Raw genomic sequence first — 21977 nt, 5'->3', positions numbered from 1 at the left:
ATGGCACATGGTGGCCTGGGGGTCTTTGAAAACACTAAAACAAGCTACAGGTGCAATGAAATGTGGATTTAATGATTTGAGTATGAAAAGAATGTGCAAATGAAAGTGTCGCAAGTTTTTTGCTTTTGATGTGAAAAGTTGACAAATTAACTATGCTTAAATCCTGAGCTTGACTGGGGACTGAATATTATGCCTTCATATGAATTTATAGTTAGAAAAAATAGTTCTAACAGCTCCCGCATAATAAGAGACTTTCTTTGCTTGGGCTTTATTTCAGATTAAAATGCCAACCGGCTGAGATTGTAGCACATTTAAAATCCCATTGGAGCTCCAGGAATGTTCTTGGCATGAGGTTACAAAAAGTGCTGCATATCTTAGTTAATGTAATTAATTGCAGAAAGCTGAATCGTGGGACAATGACTTTGAAGTGTGGGGTACATGGTGAAGAGTGATTTTCAAAAACATTGGCACCGTTACCTCAATTTATATTAAAGGGGAAATTAACACGTTTACTAGGCCTTGCCAAATCAAAAATACGGCAAAGCAGCTCTGTAGTTAACACATTGGACCTCATTTACAAAGAGCACCGTTGTGCACTACAGTACACTTTGGTTTTGCACTGGTACTTCTTGATGACCACGGCGCACACTAAGGTATTATTATTATTATTATTATTTTTTACTTATAAGGTGCCACAAAGGGTCCGCAGCACCGTACATTACATATACAGAAAACAGAACCAAGAAACAACATGATGCAAACATGTATACGAACTCAGATGACAGGGTAAAGCAAATCAGATTATATCTGGGACAGATAGTTAAAGAGAAGGTAGAAATCAGCGAGAAGAAGACCAAAGCTTAAGAAAACAGGGAAACCAGGGCTAGCGAAGCAGGCCAAGAGGTACAGAGGGTGAAAGAACAGTAGAAGGAGCACACAAGGAAAGAGGACCCTGCTCATGAGAGCTAACATCCTAAAGGGAAGGGGAGACACAAATAGGGTGGTACTAACTGGGGGAGAGAGCCAGGACAAGGAAGTTAGGAGGACTGATAGACTTGAATAAAGAAATGAGTCTTAAGGGCACACTTAAAGCCTTTGAGAGTAGATGCTAACCTGATGGAACATGGAAGATCGTTCCACAGCAGGGGAGCAGCCCGGGCAAAGTCCTGAAGACGCACACCTCTTCAAACTAAATGTGCCCTCCAATGGGTCCAGCAAGCAGAAAAATCTTTAATAGCTGCACTATAAACAAAATAAATGTTGAAACAAAGACCAACCTCCTACCCCTCTAGTACCGCTCTTACATTTTATAACGTTTTCAGTTTTTCTCCTAAAAAAACAACTAATTTTAACCTTATTTATGGATTAAATAAATCATAACAGTAAGGGAAATTTGGGCCTGTCTTTATTACATGTGCAATGCTTTTTATTACATTGCTCAGAGCTCATCTAGAAATGTACTCTTAAGCTCAGTTTAATGGGATGCGATTGGTGGAGAGGCACATTTTCGGGAGCGCTTGCCATGTGTAATAAAACAGCCCTCATGTACATGCTCTGTGCAATGTAAATAATTTAATCAATAATTAGGAATCAAACTCCCTGCCCAAAATCCTCAACCAGCCTCATTGCTTGACAGCCATGTATGGTTTCCAGTATGACAGGAAGACCAGGAGCATCGGGTTCACCTGGCATAGTGATCAGTGCTGTGGTGGGGGGATGCTTTGAAAAGCTGAGAGCTGGCACCTTTGTCACCTACGTAGTCCCTTTTTTACAGATTGTGGTATAATGGACCACTTCCCATTATACCACAAGTGTAAAAAAAAACCACATGCTCAATCTACAAGTACATTTTAATTAAGTAAAAGACGCATGAAAAACCCCTGTTGATCATTTATTTATTACATACAATATCACATCTTTTTCTGTTATTTTCTTGGGAATAAAACACAATCCATTATATCCCCCCCCCCCCCTAAAAATGACCTATCCGCACACTACGAGTGACCAACGCAAAATAATCAAAGTTGGGAGTAGCTGTGACTCCCTCTCAGTGCCAGCTAATCACAAGCGACCGCCAGTTTTTCAGGATTGTGGGATTTTTGTCCCATTAGACCCTGATAGTATAGTACAGCACTATAGTGCCCAGCTCTGTCAAATGTTACACAAAGAAGAGCCACAAGTCATGTGGAGATGTAGCAACCAATCAGATTCTAGCTGTGATTTTGTAGGATGTACTAAATAAATGATAACTAGAATCTTATTGGTTGTTATAGGCAACATCTCCACTTTTTCAAACCCACAGTTTAGTAAATATACCCCTTAGTCTTTGCTCTTTCCTTCAGTAAAATTATAACAGGACACATAATGCTAGATAAGTATACTTTCTCTTCAGACCATAGACCCATCCATCAGTTCATATAGTTCCTGAAACATTTACATGCATATATTGGAATAAAAATGAAGATTGCATCCATGGTAATGTAATCTGTTTTCAGTAACAGCCTTATACACAAATTATTTATTAGTTTTCTTCAATTATGTGTCTACAGCCTAAGTTGTCAGTTTGGCTGGTTGACTGTTTAACTGTGTACAGTGGCTATAAAAAGTATTGACTATACCCCGCTTGGCATTTTTGACATTTTATTTTCTTATATTACTGAGTTTAAATGGATTTATTTGGGAATTTTTACCACTGTTCAGCACAAAATACTCTGTAATGTCAAAGGAAAAACCTCTCTAAGGGCCTCATTTAGAGTCGGATGCAATTTACACTGAATTCGTAAGTGTAAATTGCATCCCGTATTTTACACAGTATTTAGAGTGGCACGGATCTTTAGATCCGCGCAACTTAGAATACTGTGCTAATTGCACAAACATGTCTCTTTATCTGCCTTATGGGCCGGCGTGCAAGTGTATCATGCACAGGGCCCTGTAAAGCAGATAATTAAATAAAAATAAAAATGTAAACTAAAAGTAAAAGAAAAAACCCCCCTCCCAAACAGCACTAGGGTTGGTTATGCTGTTTGGGAGGGGGTGCACACCTTTTTTTTAAATTTAATTATGTATTACTTTGTTTTTTAATACATCAAGGTCTGTTGCACCAACTGAAAACACCCGAAAAAAATACATCTCTTAGAGACCTATTTGCGGTTGCTTTCAACTCAAATAGTATGTAAAGAGCGTGAACCTTCCTTTACATTGCTAGGCTCGCCCGATACCTCCCCCGTTCCACCTCTCTAAGCGCAGAGAGGGGCAACAGGGAGATCGGTCTCAGTCAGAGTGCAAACTGAGACGGATCTTCGTCCAAAAGTCCAACTATAAATGAGGCCCTGAGCCTTTTTTTGATTTAAGTACAAATAAAAATCAGTAATTAATTGCATAAGTATTTAACCCCTTGTTCCTTGTTTTAATACCTGGTAGAAGCACCATTGACTGCAATTAAATATATGAGGTTTTTTATGTAAATCTCTTCCCAGCTTTGCACATCTGGACACTGAAATCTTCACCCATTCTTTCTTATTTGCAGTATTACTCTAGTTTCATAAGGTTGAATGAGGACCGTTGGTGAACAGCAGTTTACAAATCATTTCACTTCAGGACACTGAATTTGTTTTATAGTTAGGGCACTCCACTGTGGCTTTTGCCGTATAATTTGGGTCATTAACCTGCTGAAATATAAATATTTTTCCAAGTCCTAGGTCTCTTGCAGACCACAGAAAGTTTCCCTTCAGGATTTATCTGCCTCTTGCTGAATCCATTTCCCCCTCTACTTTGACTTTCCATTTCCCTGAAGTGGAGAAGCATTACGCTCCCAATGCCATGCTTCCCATTAGGGATAGTGCTATAGGAATTATGTACAGTATTAGTCTTGCACATTGAGGCCAAAAATTTTAACACTGAACTTGTCAAGCCATAGAATTTACTTCCACTTGGTATGAGGCTGTACCATATGCTTTATGGCAAACTCTAGGTGAGATGTCATGTGAGTTTTCTTTACAATGCGTTTCTTTTTTCCACACTCATAAAGGGCAGATTTCTAAAGTTCCCAGGCTATTGTTGTCCCATTGTCATTTTCACCCATCTCTGCCATACAGATCTGTAATTCTCTCGGAGTTGCTATGGGCATCTTGTTGTCCTCCCTAACAAGTGTCTTCCTGCAAAGTAGCTTAGTTTTGGTGGACCGTCTGTTCTATAAAAATTCACAGATGTACTATCTTCTGTTTCTTTATGATGGTGTTGACAGTATCCCAGGGGATATAAAAAATCTTCTAAACATCCTTTCCTTGATTGGTGCTTTTCAATAAATTTGCTTGAATTTCTGAATATGCATTGATCTTCACGATGAAGCTCTTGTTTGGAATGCACTGTGGGACTCCTCACAGACATATGCAAAGTCAATCAAAACAATATAAATTTACACAGGTGGACTAGAATCAATTTGTTATGTGACTTCTGAAGTAAAACTTATTGCAAAAGGGTGTATTTTAGCAAAAAGGTGTGAATACTTATTTATTGAAGTTTTGTAATACAGAAAATAAATTATTGGATAGTTTTTATTTGACATTACATAGGCGGTATTCAATTGTTAGCGAGTTTTTTTTTTACCCCGCCGCATAAAAAAAATAAATCTCCCGAGTTAGCGCAGCGGGAAAAGTCATGCAATTCAATTGAAAAAGAGGGAACGCTGCTCCCGTGCGTTAAAAATTGTGTTTGCGAGATTTTAGGGGAGTGAAGTGGAGTTTTAACACGGTCAAGTATAACACAAAAAAAAGGTTTTACATACATTTCCATACATTAGATTGCATTACACAATGATAATATCTACATTACAGTACTTTCTTTAGCATATTTTTTAATTTAACTATTTATTTTTTACCATACAATCATCTATACCATGTCTAAACACTTTACCACATTCATATTTGTACCAAAAACATAAATATATATAAATAATTAGTGATTTAAAAAAAATAAAAAATTTTTATTTCATTATTTTTTCACAAGAAAATCAACTTACACAAGTTAGGCATTAGTGATAAAGGAAGTGCATATTTTCCTGTTTTACCCGCCGCGTTAAAAAATAATTGAATAGATTTTAACGCGGGTTCCTCTCGCACATCCTATACTTTCAATAGACCTTCTACTGGAGTGCGAGAGGGCCGCTTCATGAAAAAAAAGTAGCGTTAAAAATGGAATTGAATTGCAGGTAAAGTTAACCCGCTCGAAAATGATAAAAAAAACAGCGCTAAAATGACAACGCGGTCAAAAAAACAACAACTCGCTGACAGTTGAATACCTCCCTTAGTATTAGTAACTAACAGCAGTTGGCGTTGTAAACTGAGCATTACAGATTTATGTGTGCACAAAACTAATTTTAACTTTTGTTTATCCATTTTCAAAGAAAACAAACAGCATATGTCTAACAAGGAAGACAGCTTTGGCCCTCCAGAAATTCTCAGCATCCATCGAGTTTACATTCAGACTAGACAAGAAAAACGCATTAATTTTACCGTTGGGAGCAGAGCGTATCTACTTCCCAAGACATCTGTTATGATAAAATGCCCTGTACGCCGCTTCCAAAAGTCACTTATTAAATGGGAAAAAGACGGACAGCCTGTGAGACATTCCAAAAAACTTGGAGTAACAAAATCAGGTTCATTGAAGATTCATAACTTAGAGGTTCAGGATATTGGCGTCTACAAGTGCATTGCAAACTCTGCTTACGAAACCTTTGTTCTCAAGCTCATAGGTACTGATAATAGACTGCTGGAGCCACCAAGTTTTCAAAAAGATCCCAATGAAGCAAACAATTTGGGGGAAAAATGGCATAAAATGAGCAAGATGTGGAAGTCATGGAATAAAAATAATAACTTATACCTTGAAGACAGCCAGGCCCAGGATGTCATGGTCTTAAGAAACCTTGAGACTCTTGTGACAAACTCTGCAGAGATCTACGGTTCCCAAGAGTTTAAGGACAGGAGGCTGGAGGCGGCAGTCCTACAAGGTGCTTACAGTATGGACACTGTCCAGTTTGAGGCTCTGGTGAGGAACATAAGTGAACTGATTGAGGCTGGTGAAATCAGTGATGATTTTGCAAGTCAGATAATATCTCATGTAGTCAACGAGTTGGCGAAACCACAATCATCGTTGGATAAGTGGAAGGCTCCCAATGAAGATAATATATCAGACCATAAGTTGGCTGCGAAAGAACCAGATACTTTAATGCTTTTCAGTAATAAAGCCACAGAAAAGGATAATAGAAGGAGACCACTCATCATTCGCAAAAAAAAGAATGGCTTTATATTGTCTTCTAACAAGACACTGCATTTGGTCATTGGGAGTAATGGCTTCATCACTAACAATACACAGCTCATTACCATACAGTGTGACGTTGACAGTGAAGTTAAGACTAAATTTACTTGGACTAGGGACGGAGAAGCTTTGAAGTTCTCTGACAGGTAAGTAATCTGTTATTGTGGTTATATTGCCTTTCACTTTTTCTTTCCTTTGAAATGTAACGCAGTCCACACTGGGGGATATTTACCATGATTGCATGAAGGTGCAAATATGCCCTAGAACTCTACCAACCTATCAGACGTATGCTTTTATTTTCCAACTGCAGTAGAAGGATCACAACTAATTGCTAATTGGTCGCTCCTTTGAGCAATGTTAGCAGATGATCCAACTCTTCTCCTAGTTTAGCTAAGCTTTACTTGTACAGCTGCTGATGTGTGAACAAAAAAACATGAGAATACTTAATATTATTATTATTATTATTAATATTTATTTATAAGGCGCCACAAGGCATCCGCAGCGCCGTACAATATTGATATTAATAATAATATAATATTATTAATATATAATATATAATATATTAATAATAATAATATTAATTTATAAGAACGTTTAAATGGCGTATGATTGTTAGGAACCCCTCCAGCCGGCACAACACAACCCGGAATCTACTCTGCCAATCAGGTGTTCACTGGAGCCCCTGATGGTGGGGACAGACTGGTCCGCAGACTGACAGAGGGTCGTGAAGTGTGTACCGGCTGGGGAGAACCCAGGCAAGAAGAGTCAGGTCCACGCAGAGGTCAAGGGCCGGCAGCCGACAACAGTATCGGTAAACAAGCTGAGGTCAGGGGTCACAGGCAGATAGCAGAAACGGTAAACAGGCCGAAGATCAGGGTCACATGAAACACAAGCGAAGTCCAATTCAAAGCCAAGAGTCATACACGGGGAGTCAGTAGTGGTATCAGAATACAGGAACAGGAACTAGCAGGTCAGCAGACTGGAGCACAGAAGCTATAACCGGCAGTGAGGCTGCAGACCTCACTGCCTTAAATACCAGTACCAGCCAATCAGAGCCTGACACTAAGTCACATGGACAGGGGTACTGACAGTAATAATTACTTAGTTAGCCCACAGGCTTGTTTATTCTTGCGCACGCGCCCGGCTGTCCCCAGCCGCCGGGACGCGGCGCTACTGCTGTTGGCGTCCGACCATTGCCTTGGCAACGGTCGGGTAGATCCCGGAAATGACGTCCCGGTCGTCATAGCGACGGCCGGGACTCCTGCAGGAGGAAGGTGATCAAGTATGAATTAACACAATGGTTGCAGATATAAACAAGCTTTGCTGTTCACTCAACCTTACATTTATTCTCCTGCTTTATTCAAAACCCCTGACTGGATAAGATAGCCCTATTAAGCGCATTTCTCATTGCTGTTTGCCTGATCCAATATACAGCATGTAGCACTTATCCTCACTGATCAAACTCCTATTTTCTTATAGTATGTAAGTTTACGAGCAGGACCCTCTCACCTCTCTGCCTGATTGTTATACACAGTCTTGTTTTATTACTGTGCTTATGCTGGCACTGTATAAATAAATGTAATAATTTGCTGTGCCTCTATGTGCTGCTCTGCATTGGTATCGAGATAGCAACTTTGGAAGCTGCTCAAAATAGGGATCACAGATCCTAATTGAACAACAAAGTGACAACACGCAACATTAATTTTAGCAAATATCTGATGATTTTTAATGTTACCTGTTTTAGTGCCTTAATTTCCTCCAAAGTACATAGGTTTGTGGAGGACCAGACGTTTGCACTGTATGATAGGAGGAGCACAGGTGTTCCCTGCTAAGTGTGATAGTTTCACAGAATAGTGTAGAAACAAGATTTCCTTTTGTGAATAAGATGACTGAAGTTAGATATAGGGAGCAGTTTAGGGGTGTTCCTTGCTCTCCATAATTAAGGTTCATTGTGCATTGTGTGTACATTCAGTGGTACCCAATGGAACACGGGCACACTTTGTTTTGCTGTGATGCCCCTAGATGTTCTACCCAGCTCACATCAAGGGGTATGTCTACCACTCCTGGAAGATTAAATTACTAGACAGGACCCTAGTTACTACATCATGTGACCACCATTTTCCTCTCTCTTCCTCTCCAGACGCCCACTGCCCCCCAGCCCAGCCTGCCCATGCTTATTCAATATGTAACGTAAAATGTGTCACAACAGAATCAGTATTGTACACCCACACCAATCTCTATGAGAATATCCATATTAAATAAATTCACTGCTATTTTGCATCATGTAGATCTAATATTTTATAACTCTGCTACAACATTGACTGGTTCACCTTTTACCTCTTGCTTCAATCAGTTCTACTGTAAAGTACAGCGTCTGCCTAATAGAGCCCTAATTGCCTGTAGTTACTAGCAGTTTTATTCATGTGAATCTGTATCAGTGGGTCACACAAGGTAATAGCAGGTGTTATGACTAATAACTACTGATATGCTCATAGCTGGGATGTGTTTTCAGGCCGGTGCTCTCTGATCAAATATGTCTTTCACAGTTGTTCAAATTGAGAACAATCCTGGACAGCCTTAAGGTTTATATTGATGTGTTTGGATATGGTGGAATTACAATATGTCCTTGAGGTGATGTAGGAAGGAAAGATTTGGAGTCCTTGACTTGTTACCATATAAATCATCATGAAGACTCTACATTTTGTACAGTTTCCCCGCCAGTATAAATAAAGTACGATGTGCATATCAACTGGGGAAAGCACAATTAGACATTAATGTCTTAGTGAATTATTGTTGTAATAAACTTAGTGCTAGAATCCTTGTAGATTTGTTTAGAATGAGGGAGTGGTATTAGTAAAACTAATGTACTGTATTTGTCTGCAGATATTTAATAAGTACTTTGAAAAATCAATGCAGAATAATTAAATACTTAGTGGACACTATGTGGTTAAAATATATAACCATATCCAATACGTAGGATTGAAGAAACATATACTACTATGGCCAAAAGTGTGTGGACAGATGAACATTGCATTCATTTAATAATCTCATTCCAAAGCCATGGCCATTAATCTGGAGTTGGTTCCCCCTTTGCTGCTATAACAGCCTCCACTCTTCTGGGAACGGTTCCCACTAGATTTTGGAGAATGGTTGTGGGGATTTGCATCCATTCAGCCGTGAAAGCTAGTGAGGACAGGTACTGATGTTGGGGACAAGGCCGTGTTCCCAGTCACAGTTCCAATTCATCCCAAAGTGTTCAGTTGGGTTGAGGTCAAGGCACTGTGCAGACTGGTCCAGTTCTTCCACACCAGACTCAGTAAGCCATTGTTTGACGGACCTGGCTTTGTGCACGTGGGTATTGTCATGCTAAAACAGGAGAGAGTTGTTCCCCAAACTGTCTCCACAAAGTTGGAAGCCATAATTTTCAAGAATGTTATTGCATGCTGTAGCATTAAGATTTCCCTTCACTGGATCTAAGGGGCTCAGGCAAACCATGGAAACATCCCCATACCATCGTTCCTCCTCTACCAAACTTTACAGTTGGCAGTATGCATTCCAGTAAACCCAGATTCAGCCACCAGACTGCCAGATGGTGAAGTATGATCCGTCACTCCAGTAAACACGTGCTTTACACCACTCCAGCCAATGTTTTGCATTGCACATGGCTCATGTGTGGCTGCTCGGCCATGGAAACCCAATCCATGAAGCTCCCAATGGACAGTTCTTGAGGCAGTTTGGAACTTGTTAGTGAGTGTTGGAACCGAGGATAGATGATTATTATGTTCTACTGTGGCAGTATAAGAAACTGCCACATCTGATGAAAGGGTTAACTTCCTGGGAGTCAGGAGGAAGTTCCACTCATTCCTCATAGGGAAAGAGTTTGGGCCTATTCAAGGGTTCAAATTCAGTCTAGTCTTGACTGGTGTCTGGAGAGGTTCTTGCACTTTTCTAGTGAAGGAGCCAATATACCTTCGACTTTAGTGACTAGCTCTGGTTCGCTGTTCATGTGTGTTGCTGTGGATCCTCACAATACAGTTACTGTTTCACCCCAACTCAAGACTTTGGCTGGTGCCTTGATGTTACTCATTACAGCTATTCAATTCAGCAATTGTCAGCCCAATTCTGTAAGCTTGTGTAGCCTACTGCTCTGTGGCTGAGCTGATGTTGCTCCTTCACAGTAAAAACATTAACAATTGATCAGGGCAGAAACTGACATGTTGGAAAGGTGCCATTCTATGACAGTGCCATGTGGAAAGTCACCGAGACATTCTACTGCTACTATTTCACTATAGAGATGCTTGTTTTTATGGACCTTTTACCAATGAATGTGTGAAATGATCAAACACATTAATTACAAGGGGTGTCCAAAAAGTTTTAGCCAGGTATTGTACATTGAAGCGATCAAAACCCTTGCTCAGTGTAGATATTCATGTGCAATTTCTGAACAAGCACATGAAGAAATCAATGAGAGGAGTACTGGGAGCCTTGTACAATAATTAACACAGAGAAGCTGCTTGGAAAAAGTGTTTAACTGAATAATACGTATAAAGTTTTGCACGTGGACCATTCACAGCTGGTAGGTGCCAACCAAACCCGTTCCGACTATCGTTTCAAGTAACACACTTCTGGGTTCTGGTGCCTAGATCTGGAACTAGAAGGATTATGTCAACTGCTCATGGAATTTAATTCTTATTTCATCATTGTATTAGGCCCTGAATCTACATTGATCACTTTTTCAGTTGCATGCAAAGCAATGCAACCAGCCAAAACAATATTATTCCCAGCAGTGACCAACTTATTACATCCAGCAGTACCCAGAACACACTGTACCAAGAAGTGTTCAGCATAGGATGTCCATCAAGACCTAACAGTTTAAATTAACCACACACAAATTTACTTTTACCTTTAATGTGAGTCCCATACTCTTCCCTCTATAGCCATGTACCGGCTTTTATATTGGGTAGAAATTTTGACTGGACTTGGATGCAGCAAGTCACAGAACATAATGTAACCATTAAAAATTCAACCTGGGACATAGAGGATTATGGGTCATAGATAAAACTCCCCTAATGTCTGTCTCAGGAAACTAGTGACTATTGGCTTTTGTGTAGACACACTTTTCCAGATAACTCTGCTTGAGCTATTGAATGATCCCACAACACAATGCTGGATTCTTACATTTTGGATCTTTCTAAATATTGTTTTGAAAACAAGATCCAGACTTGGGCAAAAGAAGGGCAGAAACATAAGCCAGAAATCAAACTTGATCCCTTGGCTTGGCAGCAATTAGTTATAAGCATTGAGCCAGTAAACTAAGCCCCTGAAGGATTTCTGATGTACTTTTTGTATGTTTCCCTTTATTATATTCATCCTCATTTTTAGCCTACTTTAGCTTGGAAGAATTCTCTGTTATACATCCCTTGAGCCATGTGATTAAATGCAGAATACCAAAAAGTCTATAACAAATATTTTCATAAACGGGTCTTAAAAATTAGGCAAGCCTTGTTGGGGCTTTGACTGCTGGCATTATACACACATTTTTGTATTAGTGACACACGGGAGACTTTGCTAATTTCCCTCTTACTGTGCCACATGGTAGCTTTAAAATGACACAAAATATGTATTCTCTGCCAGTACAGAATCCTTCTTAAACTCCCTGTCTGATGATTGACGGCTGTGTTCTGTAGTCTCCCTGTTCAATCGCTGAATTAAAAGATTAGGCTTTGTTTGATTTTGGCAGCACATTGAACCTAGAAATACAGTGCTCTGTGGGGATATATTACACCTCATATACAGAGGTTGGGGCATTAAATTGACAGACTGCTTCACTTCTCAGCCTTCAGACAAAAAGATTTAGAAGCAACCATTAAAGAGCACTGTCTATAAACATGACAACAGTAAGGAACAGTGCCCCTGTGTGCTGATGTTATACTGTCTAGTGCTTTTCTGATCCTTATTTGTAATAGGCAGCTGGTAGCTAAAGGTAATAACAACATCTAAATTATCAATCGACATAGTCATTGCTGTAATAAACATTACTACCATAGACATTGCCTCACTGTACTCAAGAACAACCTCTGAAAAGTTAATGTTCAGTATTATAATTAGTTATATTCAAAATCCACCAAGCAGGGATGTTGTGATTATGGTCACATGCCCTGGGGTCTCAAGCATAATGCCCCATGTCATTTTTTAATATGCTGTTTTTTAGTTGATATATAGCAAACTAATATACTAAAACCACTGGGTATCTTCAGCACCAGTATCACTAAACTACAGAGCACTTCCCTTCTTATTAGTGTCGTAGCTTCAGATTTTCATATTGTCTAAGTGTTTATTTGTAGGTGTGAATATGAACGTGGTGAGCTAGGTTGTGGTGCTGAACCTTTGTTTTTGAAGAACCTAGGAAATCCCACAATTATATGACTAGCTTATATGGCAGCATTGGACCTAGGGTAGCACATAGACATGAGAGTACAGCGTATAAGGCTACAAGGTATAAGAAATCAACATCGCTTTGATTATTTTTAGAGTACAAATAGCACATTAGGCTGACCTGAGGCTTGCAATTATTAAGAAATGAACTGTGCTGCCATTTTTTGGTTGCTATAGGCAACATCTCCACATTTTCAAACCCCCAGTTTAGTAAATATACCCCTAAGATTGAGAACAACTGACATGTTTATGTTTTATCGTAGGATTGTCCTGGAAAACAGCAAAAAACTACACATATATGGTCCTGGAGTAGAAGACATGGGTGTGTATCAATGTGAAGCTGTTAATGAACGAGGATCTGATGTGGAAACGTCACACTTATATCTCGCAGGTAATTTTTGCCTTATTTAACAATCTGTGACAACAGTGTCAGCTACAGAATTAGTGTATATGAATGTGGCCATGGTCCCAACTGTAAAGCGCAGGAGACAGGGGCAGACCTAGACTTTTTTTTGCATAACCACACCCCTCCTTCACCCTGATTGGTTGGCGCCAGTTGGCCCATTCCTTCCGTCCTGATCATCGGTCCTCTTAGCAGCATTTTTAAGGTATGAAGATTGCTGCTAGGGGGGGGGGGGGGCGATTGCCCCAAATAATGTTTATTTTTAATAAAACACAAGATTTTTGCAAGCATGACAACTGAAAGTAAGAATATGAACTTCACCTCATATAGAGGTTTGTTTGATACTACAATTTTTCCTTATTAATTAGACAGGAGCTAGACATCGTTACTCTGTTCTACAAGTGGTCCCTGCTCCTTCCACTATATATAATTATCAGTCTGTGGCCTCCAACTTGCACCCATTGCCCTCCTCCAATCATGTCACTGCTCCTGTCACCTGCAGTCCTGCTCTGACTAACACAGCCACATGGGTGAACAGGTTACTGCCTTCCACAAGATCAGCACATTCACCTCCTGAAATATTCTGTGCTGCTGGGAACATTGAGGCAATTTGATTGGCTGCAGCTTTCTCCACATCAAATCATGTATGAATATGATAATGCTGCTCAGACCCTTCTAGGTGTTTTAGTACATAGCGCTATTCCAGACAGAAACACAGTGTCTAAAGCTCTCATAATGACACACAGCTGTGGAGGCGAAATCTCACTTCTCTGTCACACAGGAAGTGCTTCTGTGAAAGTGCTGCTCTGGCAGTTTTATGTCTGAAGCACTTTCCATGTGTGAGGGAATTCAAGTTTTCCCTTCACTCCTGTGTGTTATGTGAATTTCATAATGCCACAGTTTTCTGGCTGTAAGAACACTGCTTTCTAAATAGCTCATCTGACATATGACTAAATAGGGGTTCTCTATAACGAGTAATGCCACAAGAGTAGTGGTACCTGTAGGGTGTGACTAACAAGAACAAATAATCTGCACAAAAGTAGTTGTGTAAATAGGGATTTCAGAAAAATTAGATATTAAGTAAGTAATCAAAATAAACGTATTTTGTGCTTCTGTCAGGTGGGTAATTTGATGGTATTGGTTCATACGTTAGCGTGTGCAGTTCCTGGTATAAATTGCCTGTCTAAGTAACAAAAAAAGGAAATAAAATACCAAAAGTAGGAACAAACATAATACCCTAGACCAGGCCTGTCCAACCTGCGGCCCTCCAGGTGTTGTGAAACTACAAACCCCAGCATGCTTTGCCAGTAGACAACCTGTTGATAGCTGGAAGGGCATGCTGGGACTTGTAGTTTCACAACATCTGGAGGGCCGCAGGTTGGACAGGCCTGCCCTAGACATGTGCCTCACTACAAACCAACCCTGAACTGTTGTATAAAAGTTGAACTTCAAAATTCTAATCATTTATGTACACTATCCCCAAGCAGAGCCAGTGATTGGCTGGGGCACTGTGGTCACACGCCCAGGCTTCATGCTTAGTGCTTAGAGTCCTTTTTTTATTTTTTAATCTCTTTATTTATAGAAATTGACATGTAGGGGAATAAAATAAACAAAAATAGAATATAGAAAATAGAACAAACTTACAATTCAATAAAATATCATAGCAAGGCAGATAACAGATTAATAGTTGATAACACAAATGTTAAAATACTGAGAGCCGGGGTGTAGTGATAAAGACAACCCCTGTATTGAAATGTTCACCCACATAATTGTCGAATGTTTTTATTTAATCTGGATTTGGGATTGCGGGAAAGGGGGAGGACCAGGGGAGGGGACAGGTACATGTGGGAATAGGGGGGGTTTCAGAGAGAGGAAGTTCGAGATAGTGATTGCTCAAATGTTGCAGAGAGCATAGAATCATGGTACCAAAGGCTCCAACTGTTATACAGAAAGCTTTGGGTTATTTTTAAAATTGTTTGTTTAATTTTATTGTGTATAGCAATATACTTAAGATTTGTTTATCTTCAAGATCTTAATAAACCTTAAGAGACTTAATTCACATCAGACAATTATAATATCAGACAGGGCTATAGAATGCTATGGAGTCAATTTGCTTGTGTGATTGAAGTAACATGTGGATATATAGAGCAGAAGGGCAACTTGCTTTGCCCTCAAGTATAATGGTGTTTTCTCTACATTGCTATCAACATTGTACCTGTCTTACATCAAAATGTTGCCATGTCTAATAGGTGTTAGAGTGTTTCCTCTTTATATTGCTAACTTTAAACACAGGTCAATGTTATCAAGAAGGTGTCATAAAATGTCATTGATATTGTAATGCCTGTTTGTTCAGTGATGTCACATGGCAGTATAAACAGAGCGCACTGTGGATGCAGCGTCTGTATATCGTCATCCTGTAATATTACTGGAAACGGTAGATAGGCCGGGCTTTATATCTCCACCTCCAGAGTCATTGTAACACTTCAGTGAATGTCAGTGAATTATATTAGTGAGCATTATAGCTTAGATGGTATAACATGTTTAGGATTAGGATTAATTGATCAGAAACTCATGTCTCATTTATTACTTTCAATTAAAGAAGCGCCTATCATCCAATCCTCCAGAAGGACCATCACCAGCCTGGATGGGGGCAATGTTTTGGCCATCGTTGGTGACACTTTGGTGACAAGGACAGGAGTGAATATTACTCTGGAATGCCCTGTGAGAGGTAATATACACTGGTAAATCTGCCCCTACTAAACTTACTGTACATACGTTTTTTAGTATGGATTTCTTTCCACTCATAACCTACTAATGCTTTCAATTTCAGCTTCCTTGTATGGTGGTCAGTTCTGTCGAGCACCTCAACTTGTTTGTTGTCTGATTTGTATTAGGTGCTACGTGTAATTGCACTTGGAGCCAGCTATTAGGGAGTGCACAATGGGTTGTCACTTCCATACCCCCCTTTTTCATTCCTGCAAGATAATATTTCCCGGGAGATTACTTCTGAAACTGGGTTTAGAGACTTTTTTTATTGCAATGATTCCTAGGGAGTACCATGTTTATTAACAACCCCTTTTAGACCAAGTCCACTGTGCCGTTTGCTCCCAGGTGAAGGATGGTGATTTATTGAACAACATATTAACATGACTCCATATATCTCAAGAGATCATCATATCTAAGTTATGCACCCTTGTTGTTCAGTATACTTCACTATGTGTGAGCGAGCTGTCATGTTGGTTGTTATGTGCAGCGTATTCTCGCTTGCGGTTTACTAGTTTCCCAACATCATCTTCTGCATTTTTTTTATTTTATTTATTTCTATTCTATTCTTCCCCTTCAATTTACTTGGATTCAGTAGACAACATCTATGTATCATTTGTCTTTGTCTAACTAATACTGTGCAAAGACCATTTTTCCCTGAGCAGCAACATGCAAGTTTCTCTACGATAACACTGCAGGTCTGAGGATTATCGCACATAGGGGCACATTGATCAATGTTCTCAAAAAGTGAAAAGTAGTTTTCAATACTTATCGCATTGATAAGGATTGAACTATTTCTCAAATTTATGAAGAACGCAACTCAGAAACAGCAGTTCTGATAAACTGCTGCTTGTGTGATAAAAAAAAATACCACACCCCTTCATAATGCGCTGTCTATGGATCTCCTCCTTGTCTTCTTCGTTCCTCTTCATACTGCAATTGCGCATGTGCAGTTTGAAGACCTGGGCATGCGCACAAACATCTCTGCTCTCTCTCTGCAACTATAGTTGCAGAGAGAGAGCGGTGAGTGACAGGGAGGGATCATGTGATCCCTTCACACATGCGCTGTTCAGCTCTGCTCTTCGGAGCAGAGCTGACAGCACTGAAATTTTTCAATTATGATAATGTACGGCAGCTTCAACTGGCGTACATTAGCTTAACAAGGTACCGAAAAAAAATGTTTTTTCGGAACTTGTTAGATTCGGTAGGGAGCAGTCACCATACTATTGAATGGGGGCAGCTTCCAAAAGCGAAAACAGAATGCAAAGCAGCAGATGTCCACGATATCTGCTGCGATGCACTATTCATAAATATGCGGGACACTCCAACTTGTGTTGGAGTTGCGGTAAGTGTGTGAAAGTTTGATAGCACTACTTCTTAAATATGCCCCATAATGTTAGGGATCTCAATAGCACCTAATAGGCATGTTTTAGACACCCTCATCCATATCATATACTGATTCCAGAAAACCTATATGAAAATTTGCTATCTCATTAGGATAAACTGTAACTTTGTTTTTGCTCACTAATAAAAGGCTTATGTCTGATATCTTAACCTCTTTACCTTCTTCTTCGTCATATTCAACTATCACCTTAAAGTAACGACACAAGACTTGAGTGTGGCAAAATTAAATGAATTAATTAACTATGGTGGAGGAGAATAAAGCAGTCAGTCCGACGCGTGCCAGGCAAAACCCAACTGTCCTAGCATCTCCTTAGGACTTTCCATCCGGGGCGCCAACACCCCCTGGGTTCACGTGGGGGACAACCAATCACACCCCGGGCGCACATATCTACCTGGACGGGGCACTACGTCCGGATTCTACCGAACCCGCCCATCCTCTGGGCTATACGGAAAGCAACCACAGGGCAACCCACAGGGGCGGTACCTGAAACCAAGACTAATAGCCGATTCACTCGAAGAGAGCGGCGAGATCACATGCCCAATACCGTAAATGTGCGCCCACACAACCACTGGCCGTCGACTGAACTGCGTTTCCCGGCAAACTCCACCCATCTTCGCGAATCACCATGACTGCCACCAGCAACTGGCATCCATCTTGCAAGTAACCTTATGATTCTCCAAGTTCTTATGAACCAACAAAACAGGAAGGGTGGGTGGGCAACATCTAGATCTGCAAGACTGACTAAAACTCTGCCCATCCCACTTATAGCCTCTGAATCCCTCCCCTATGACACCGGATGGGCATACCCACATAGTTAACCATTAACCATCCAGAGAATAGCTCAGTTAAAGATACAGCAAAACTTTTATTATCCTTCGTTCCTATGCAGATCTCAGTTCTTATTACTTTTGTTTAACAAATAATATTAGAGGTGGTACTGGGAGGAGAAGCAGAGCACTAGGTGTCAATCTGACACCCTGGCCCAGAGTTGGATTAAGGCTCTAGGGAGCCTGGGGTACTTTAGACAGGGGGAACCCCTATGATGTAACATGGTTATCATTTTTAGACAAATACACAGGCACTACTGTTAGCTGCGCACAGCTCTGCCTTTACGAGTAGTACAGTGTGAAGTAGGACATACCTCCCAACTGTCCTTGTAGTCAAAACAAATCCTGACTTAGCGAGACAGTCACCCAAATTCGGGACTACTCCAACAGATTCAGGACAGTTGGCAGACAGTCTGCTCTCTCCTACCTGTTCTTGTCACTTTCACCCCCTGTGGCTGCTGGTGTCTTTAGATCAGTTGCTGCTTGTCTGGATCCTGGAATGTTGAATGCCCTATTTGGAAAAAAAAGGATACATGAAATTTAGAAAACTTCAACCAGCCTCGGTGTTAAATCAATATAACACCAACGTTTAATAAATAGACCTATTTCCCCCCAATATTAAATAGTATTCCCATTTAATAAACAAACATATTTCCCTCCCTCCAAACAGCCCCAACAATAAATTAAATAACATTTACGTTTAATAAATACAACCATTTCCCACAACCATCCCAAGCATTAACTAATTCATAATCACATTTAATAAATAGACCTCATTTTTCCCAAACAGCCCCACATTCAATTAATAGCTCTCAAACCACCCTAGCATAGAATTAAAGGTCCAATCACCCCATCCTAACTTCATAGGCCCCACTAATAATTTGCCCCACCACCCACAAATAAAATAGCACCCATAATTAACCCTCAACCTACACTCCACCATTAAAATTTAGATCCCCTTTCCCTCACACATTGTATTAATATAATCCCCCCCTTCCCCACACACATTATATTAATATACTGCCCCACCACATACACACTATATATACACAACTGGCCCCCTCTAACACACACACAATATATAGACACAGTGGCCCCCTCAAACACACACAATATATTCACACTGGCCCCCTCAAACACACACGATATATACACAGTGGCCCTCTCAAACACACACAATATATACACACTGGCCCCCTTAAACACACACGATATATACACAGTGGCCCCCTCAAACACACACAATATATACACAGTGGCCCCCTCAAACACACACAATATATACACACTGGCCCCCTCAAACACACACAATATATACACACTGGCCCCCTCAAACACACACAATATAAACACACTGGCCCCCTCAAACACACACAATATATACACACTGGCCCCCTCAAACACACACAATATATACACACTGGCCCCCTCAAACACACACAATATAAACACACTGGCCCCCTCAAACACACACAAACAATAACCAGACACACACACAAGCAAACAATAACCTGACACACACGCACACTATACACTAACATACCACCTCCCTACATCCGCCGGCACTTACCTTGTTGCAGCTGCACCGAGCGCTGTGCGGATGTTCCTCTTCACACATGGGACGGCACCTGTCACGTGATGCTCGTCCCATGTGACACCAATAGAGGGCACAAAGAGTGGAGGGGAGGGAGGGAGTCCGATGATCTGCGGCCAGTGGGAGAAGGTGGCTGGTCCCGGAGGACGGGCCAGCCACTAAGTAATAAAGACTGGCCCAAAATAGATTTTTGTGGACCGGCCCAGTGGGCATGGGCCCCCCTGCCCCTGCTTTGGAACAATAATTGTTCATCGTTGCAGTGTACACACTAATGCAACATCAGGCCCAGCGGTCGTTTATCATTTGATTGGCCCATTATTTGGCTGAAAACACTGTAGTGTGTACCCAGCCTTAACCTCTATGATGTATAAGTGAATATTTATCAAAATGCAAAAAAGTATTTCATTATAAAATTTGGTAAACATGACATGATGGGAGAGCACCAAAGCATGTGATGTTCTTGGAAGTCCAAAGTCAGCAGCAACATGTCCCTAGAAAGTACTGGTAGTGTTAATAGAGACGTGTTGGCTAACCTGTGACACTCCAGGTGTTGTGAAACTACAAGTCCCAGCATACCCTTTCAGCAATAAGCTGCTATATATTGGCAAAGCATGCTGGGACTTGTAGTTTCACAACACCTGGAGTGTCACAGGTTAGCCAACACTGTACTAGAGACCAGGGCCGCATTCAGCAATCATGGGGCCCAGTACGGGCTCCCCGTGTCCCCTGCCCCCCCAGCCTGTGACAGCCAGATCACATGATCGCAGGGGAAATTAGTCCTCCACCCCTGCGATCACATTCTGGTGCCTGGCTGTCACTGTGACAGCCAGGCTGAAGACAGAGTAGCGGAGACCACCGGGGCCCCAGGTAAGTCTATGCTGCGCTGTTGTACCGGGCCCCCTGGTGAGCCCGGGCCCGGTACAACAGTACCCCCCCCGTACCTCCCTGATGGCAGCCCTGCTAGAGACTGTGCAGCAGTATTGGAGTAGAAGCTGGTGAGCAGTGAAATCAGGACCCTTAAACCTGTTAGTTATTGCGCTCACAAAGCCGGCTCACAGGACCTCTAGCACAGGCGTCTCCTTTTAGACTAGCTTAATTTGCTTCTCTTAGGAATATTGATAGATTACCACCACCTGTGTCTAAGGCAGTAGTTCAGGAGCGGTCAGAATGTGTAGACTCTTAATGAGATATCTGCCCAGTAAAACAACAAATACAGACAAGGGTACATTATGAATGATATGGGTTTTAAGTGCTATTAAACCCAAAACATAAAAACACACATGCAATTGGAGTCTGTCCTCCTTGGATCTAAAACCTTTATCTCTCTGTGGTCTCTGTCAAAGTTGATAGAAATAAGCAGAGGGCAAGAAAATTGTACCATAAAGTACATTATGTTTTTATTATCTGCCATTTAAAAATTGTAACATGTAAACAGATGAAATTGGTTAAGTGAAAAAGGATTGCTTCAGCATGAGTTAACTTAATAGTTAAAGATAGCAACTAGGAAATTGTGCTGGGCTTTCCCAGAAGTATGGCAGTGTTCAGTAGGCAATTGGATGATTTTCTCAGTAAATATGCATTCAGATCTTTGATGATAGCTAAGACTGTACAATTTATTCTCCTCCGCAATATATCAAGATATATTTCAAATATAATTTGGACTTCAAGTTCCACTTTAATATGGGGCATTAACAGATGTTAGTTTTCAGCAGTATTATGTTGCGTGCACACTTCACATAAAAATATGCTTACATACCTAATGTTTTCAGATGTAAATTCACATCACCACACAGGAGCCTTGTTCAAAGTCTGGATTTACATTAAGCATGTATACACTGCTCAAAGTCATTAGGTGGAAGAGAAACACTTGGTCCCCAGATGTGTGCAGCATTATGTAACTAGTTTTATACAACAGATGGATTGCTACAATGCAAGACATCAATCTGCTACATTGGAAGACTCAAAATGCGTGGGTAGAAATCCAAGCCCAAGTCAACTCGTATGCCAAACTCCTATTATAGCTAACTGCTTTTAGTCTAAACAGGGTGTTACGGAAAACCTCTAAGAGGCCTCATATAAAACCAGGGGCACAAAAGTGTGGATAGGCCATACTTACTGTAACTTGCTGTTTCATTCCAAAAACTAATTTATTCATCATCTAATAAAATAAAATCAAGAAGGCTTTACATAGCGTATTGCAGCATAGAAGTATATTAGGAATAGAAACACTCTAAAGGT

At 40.6% G+C, this 21977-nt stretch overlaps 1 protein-coding gene across 1 annotated transcript in view; it reads left to right on the top strand.

The window, feature by feature from the left end:
- ADAMTSL3 (ADAMTS like 3) overlaps nucleotides 1-21977 on the top strand; it is a 364939-nt gene that overhangs the window by 318486 nt on the left and 24476 nt on the right. The window contains exons 21-23 of the mRNA XM_075207905.1: nucleotides 5402-6458; nucleotides 13011-13138; nucleotides 15750-15878. Of these exons, the coding sequence (XP_075064006.1) occupies nucleotides 5402-6458; nucleotides 13011-13138; nucleotides 15750-15878 (1314 nt within the window). The remainder of the gene's footprint in view (nucleotides 1-5401; nucleotides 6459-13010; nucleotides 13139-15749; nucleotides 15879-21977) is intronic.

The sequence above is a fragment of the Mixophyes fleayi genome, chromosome 4 (assembly GCF_038048845.1).
Source record: "Mixophyes fleayi isolate aMixFle1 chromosome 4, aMixFle1.hap1, whole genome shotgun sequence".
Taxonomy (NCBI): domain Eukaryota; kingdom Metazoa; phylum Chordata; class Amphibia; order Anura; family Limnodynastidae; genus Mixophyes; species Mixophyes fleayi.
The sequence above is the reverse complement of the archived record's forward strand: the minus strand, read 5'-3'. Positions and strand labels throughout refer to the sequence as shown.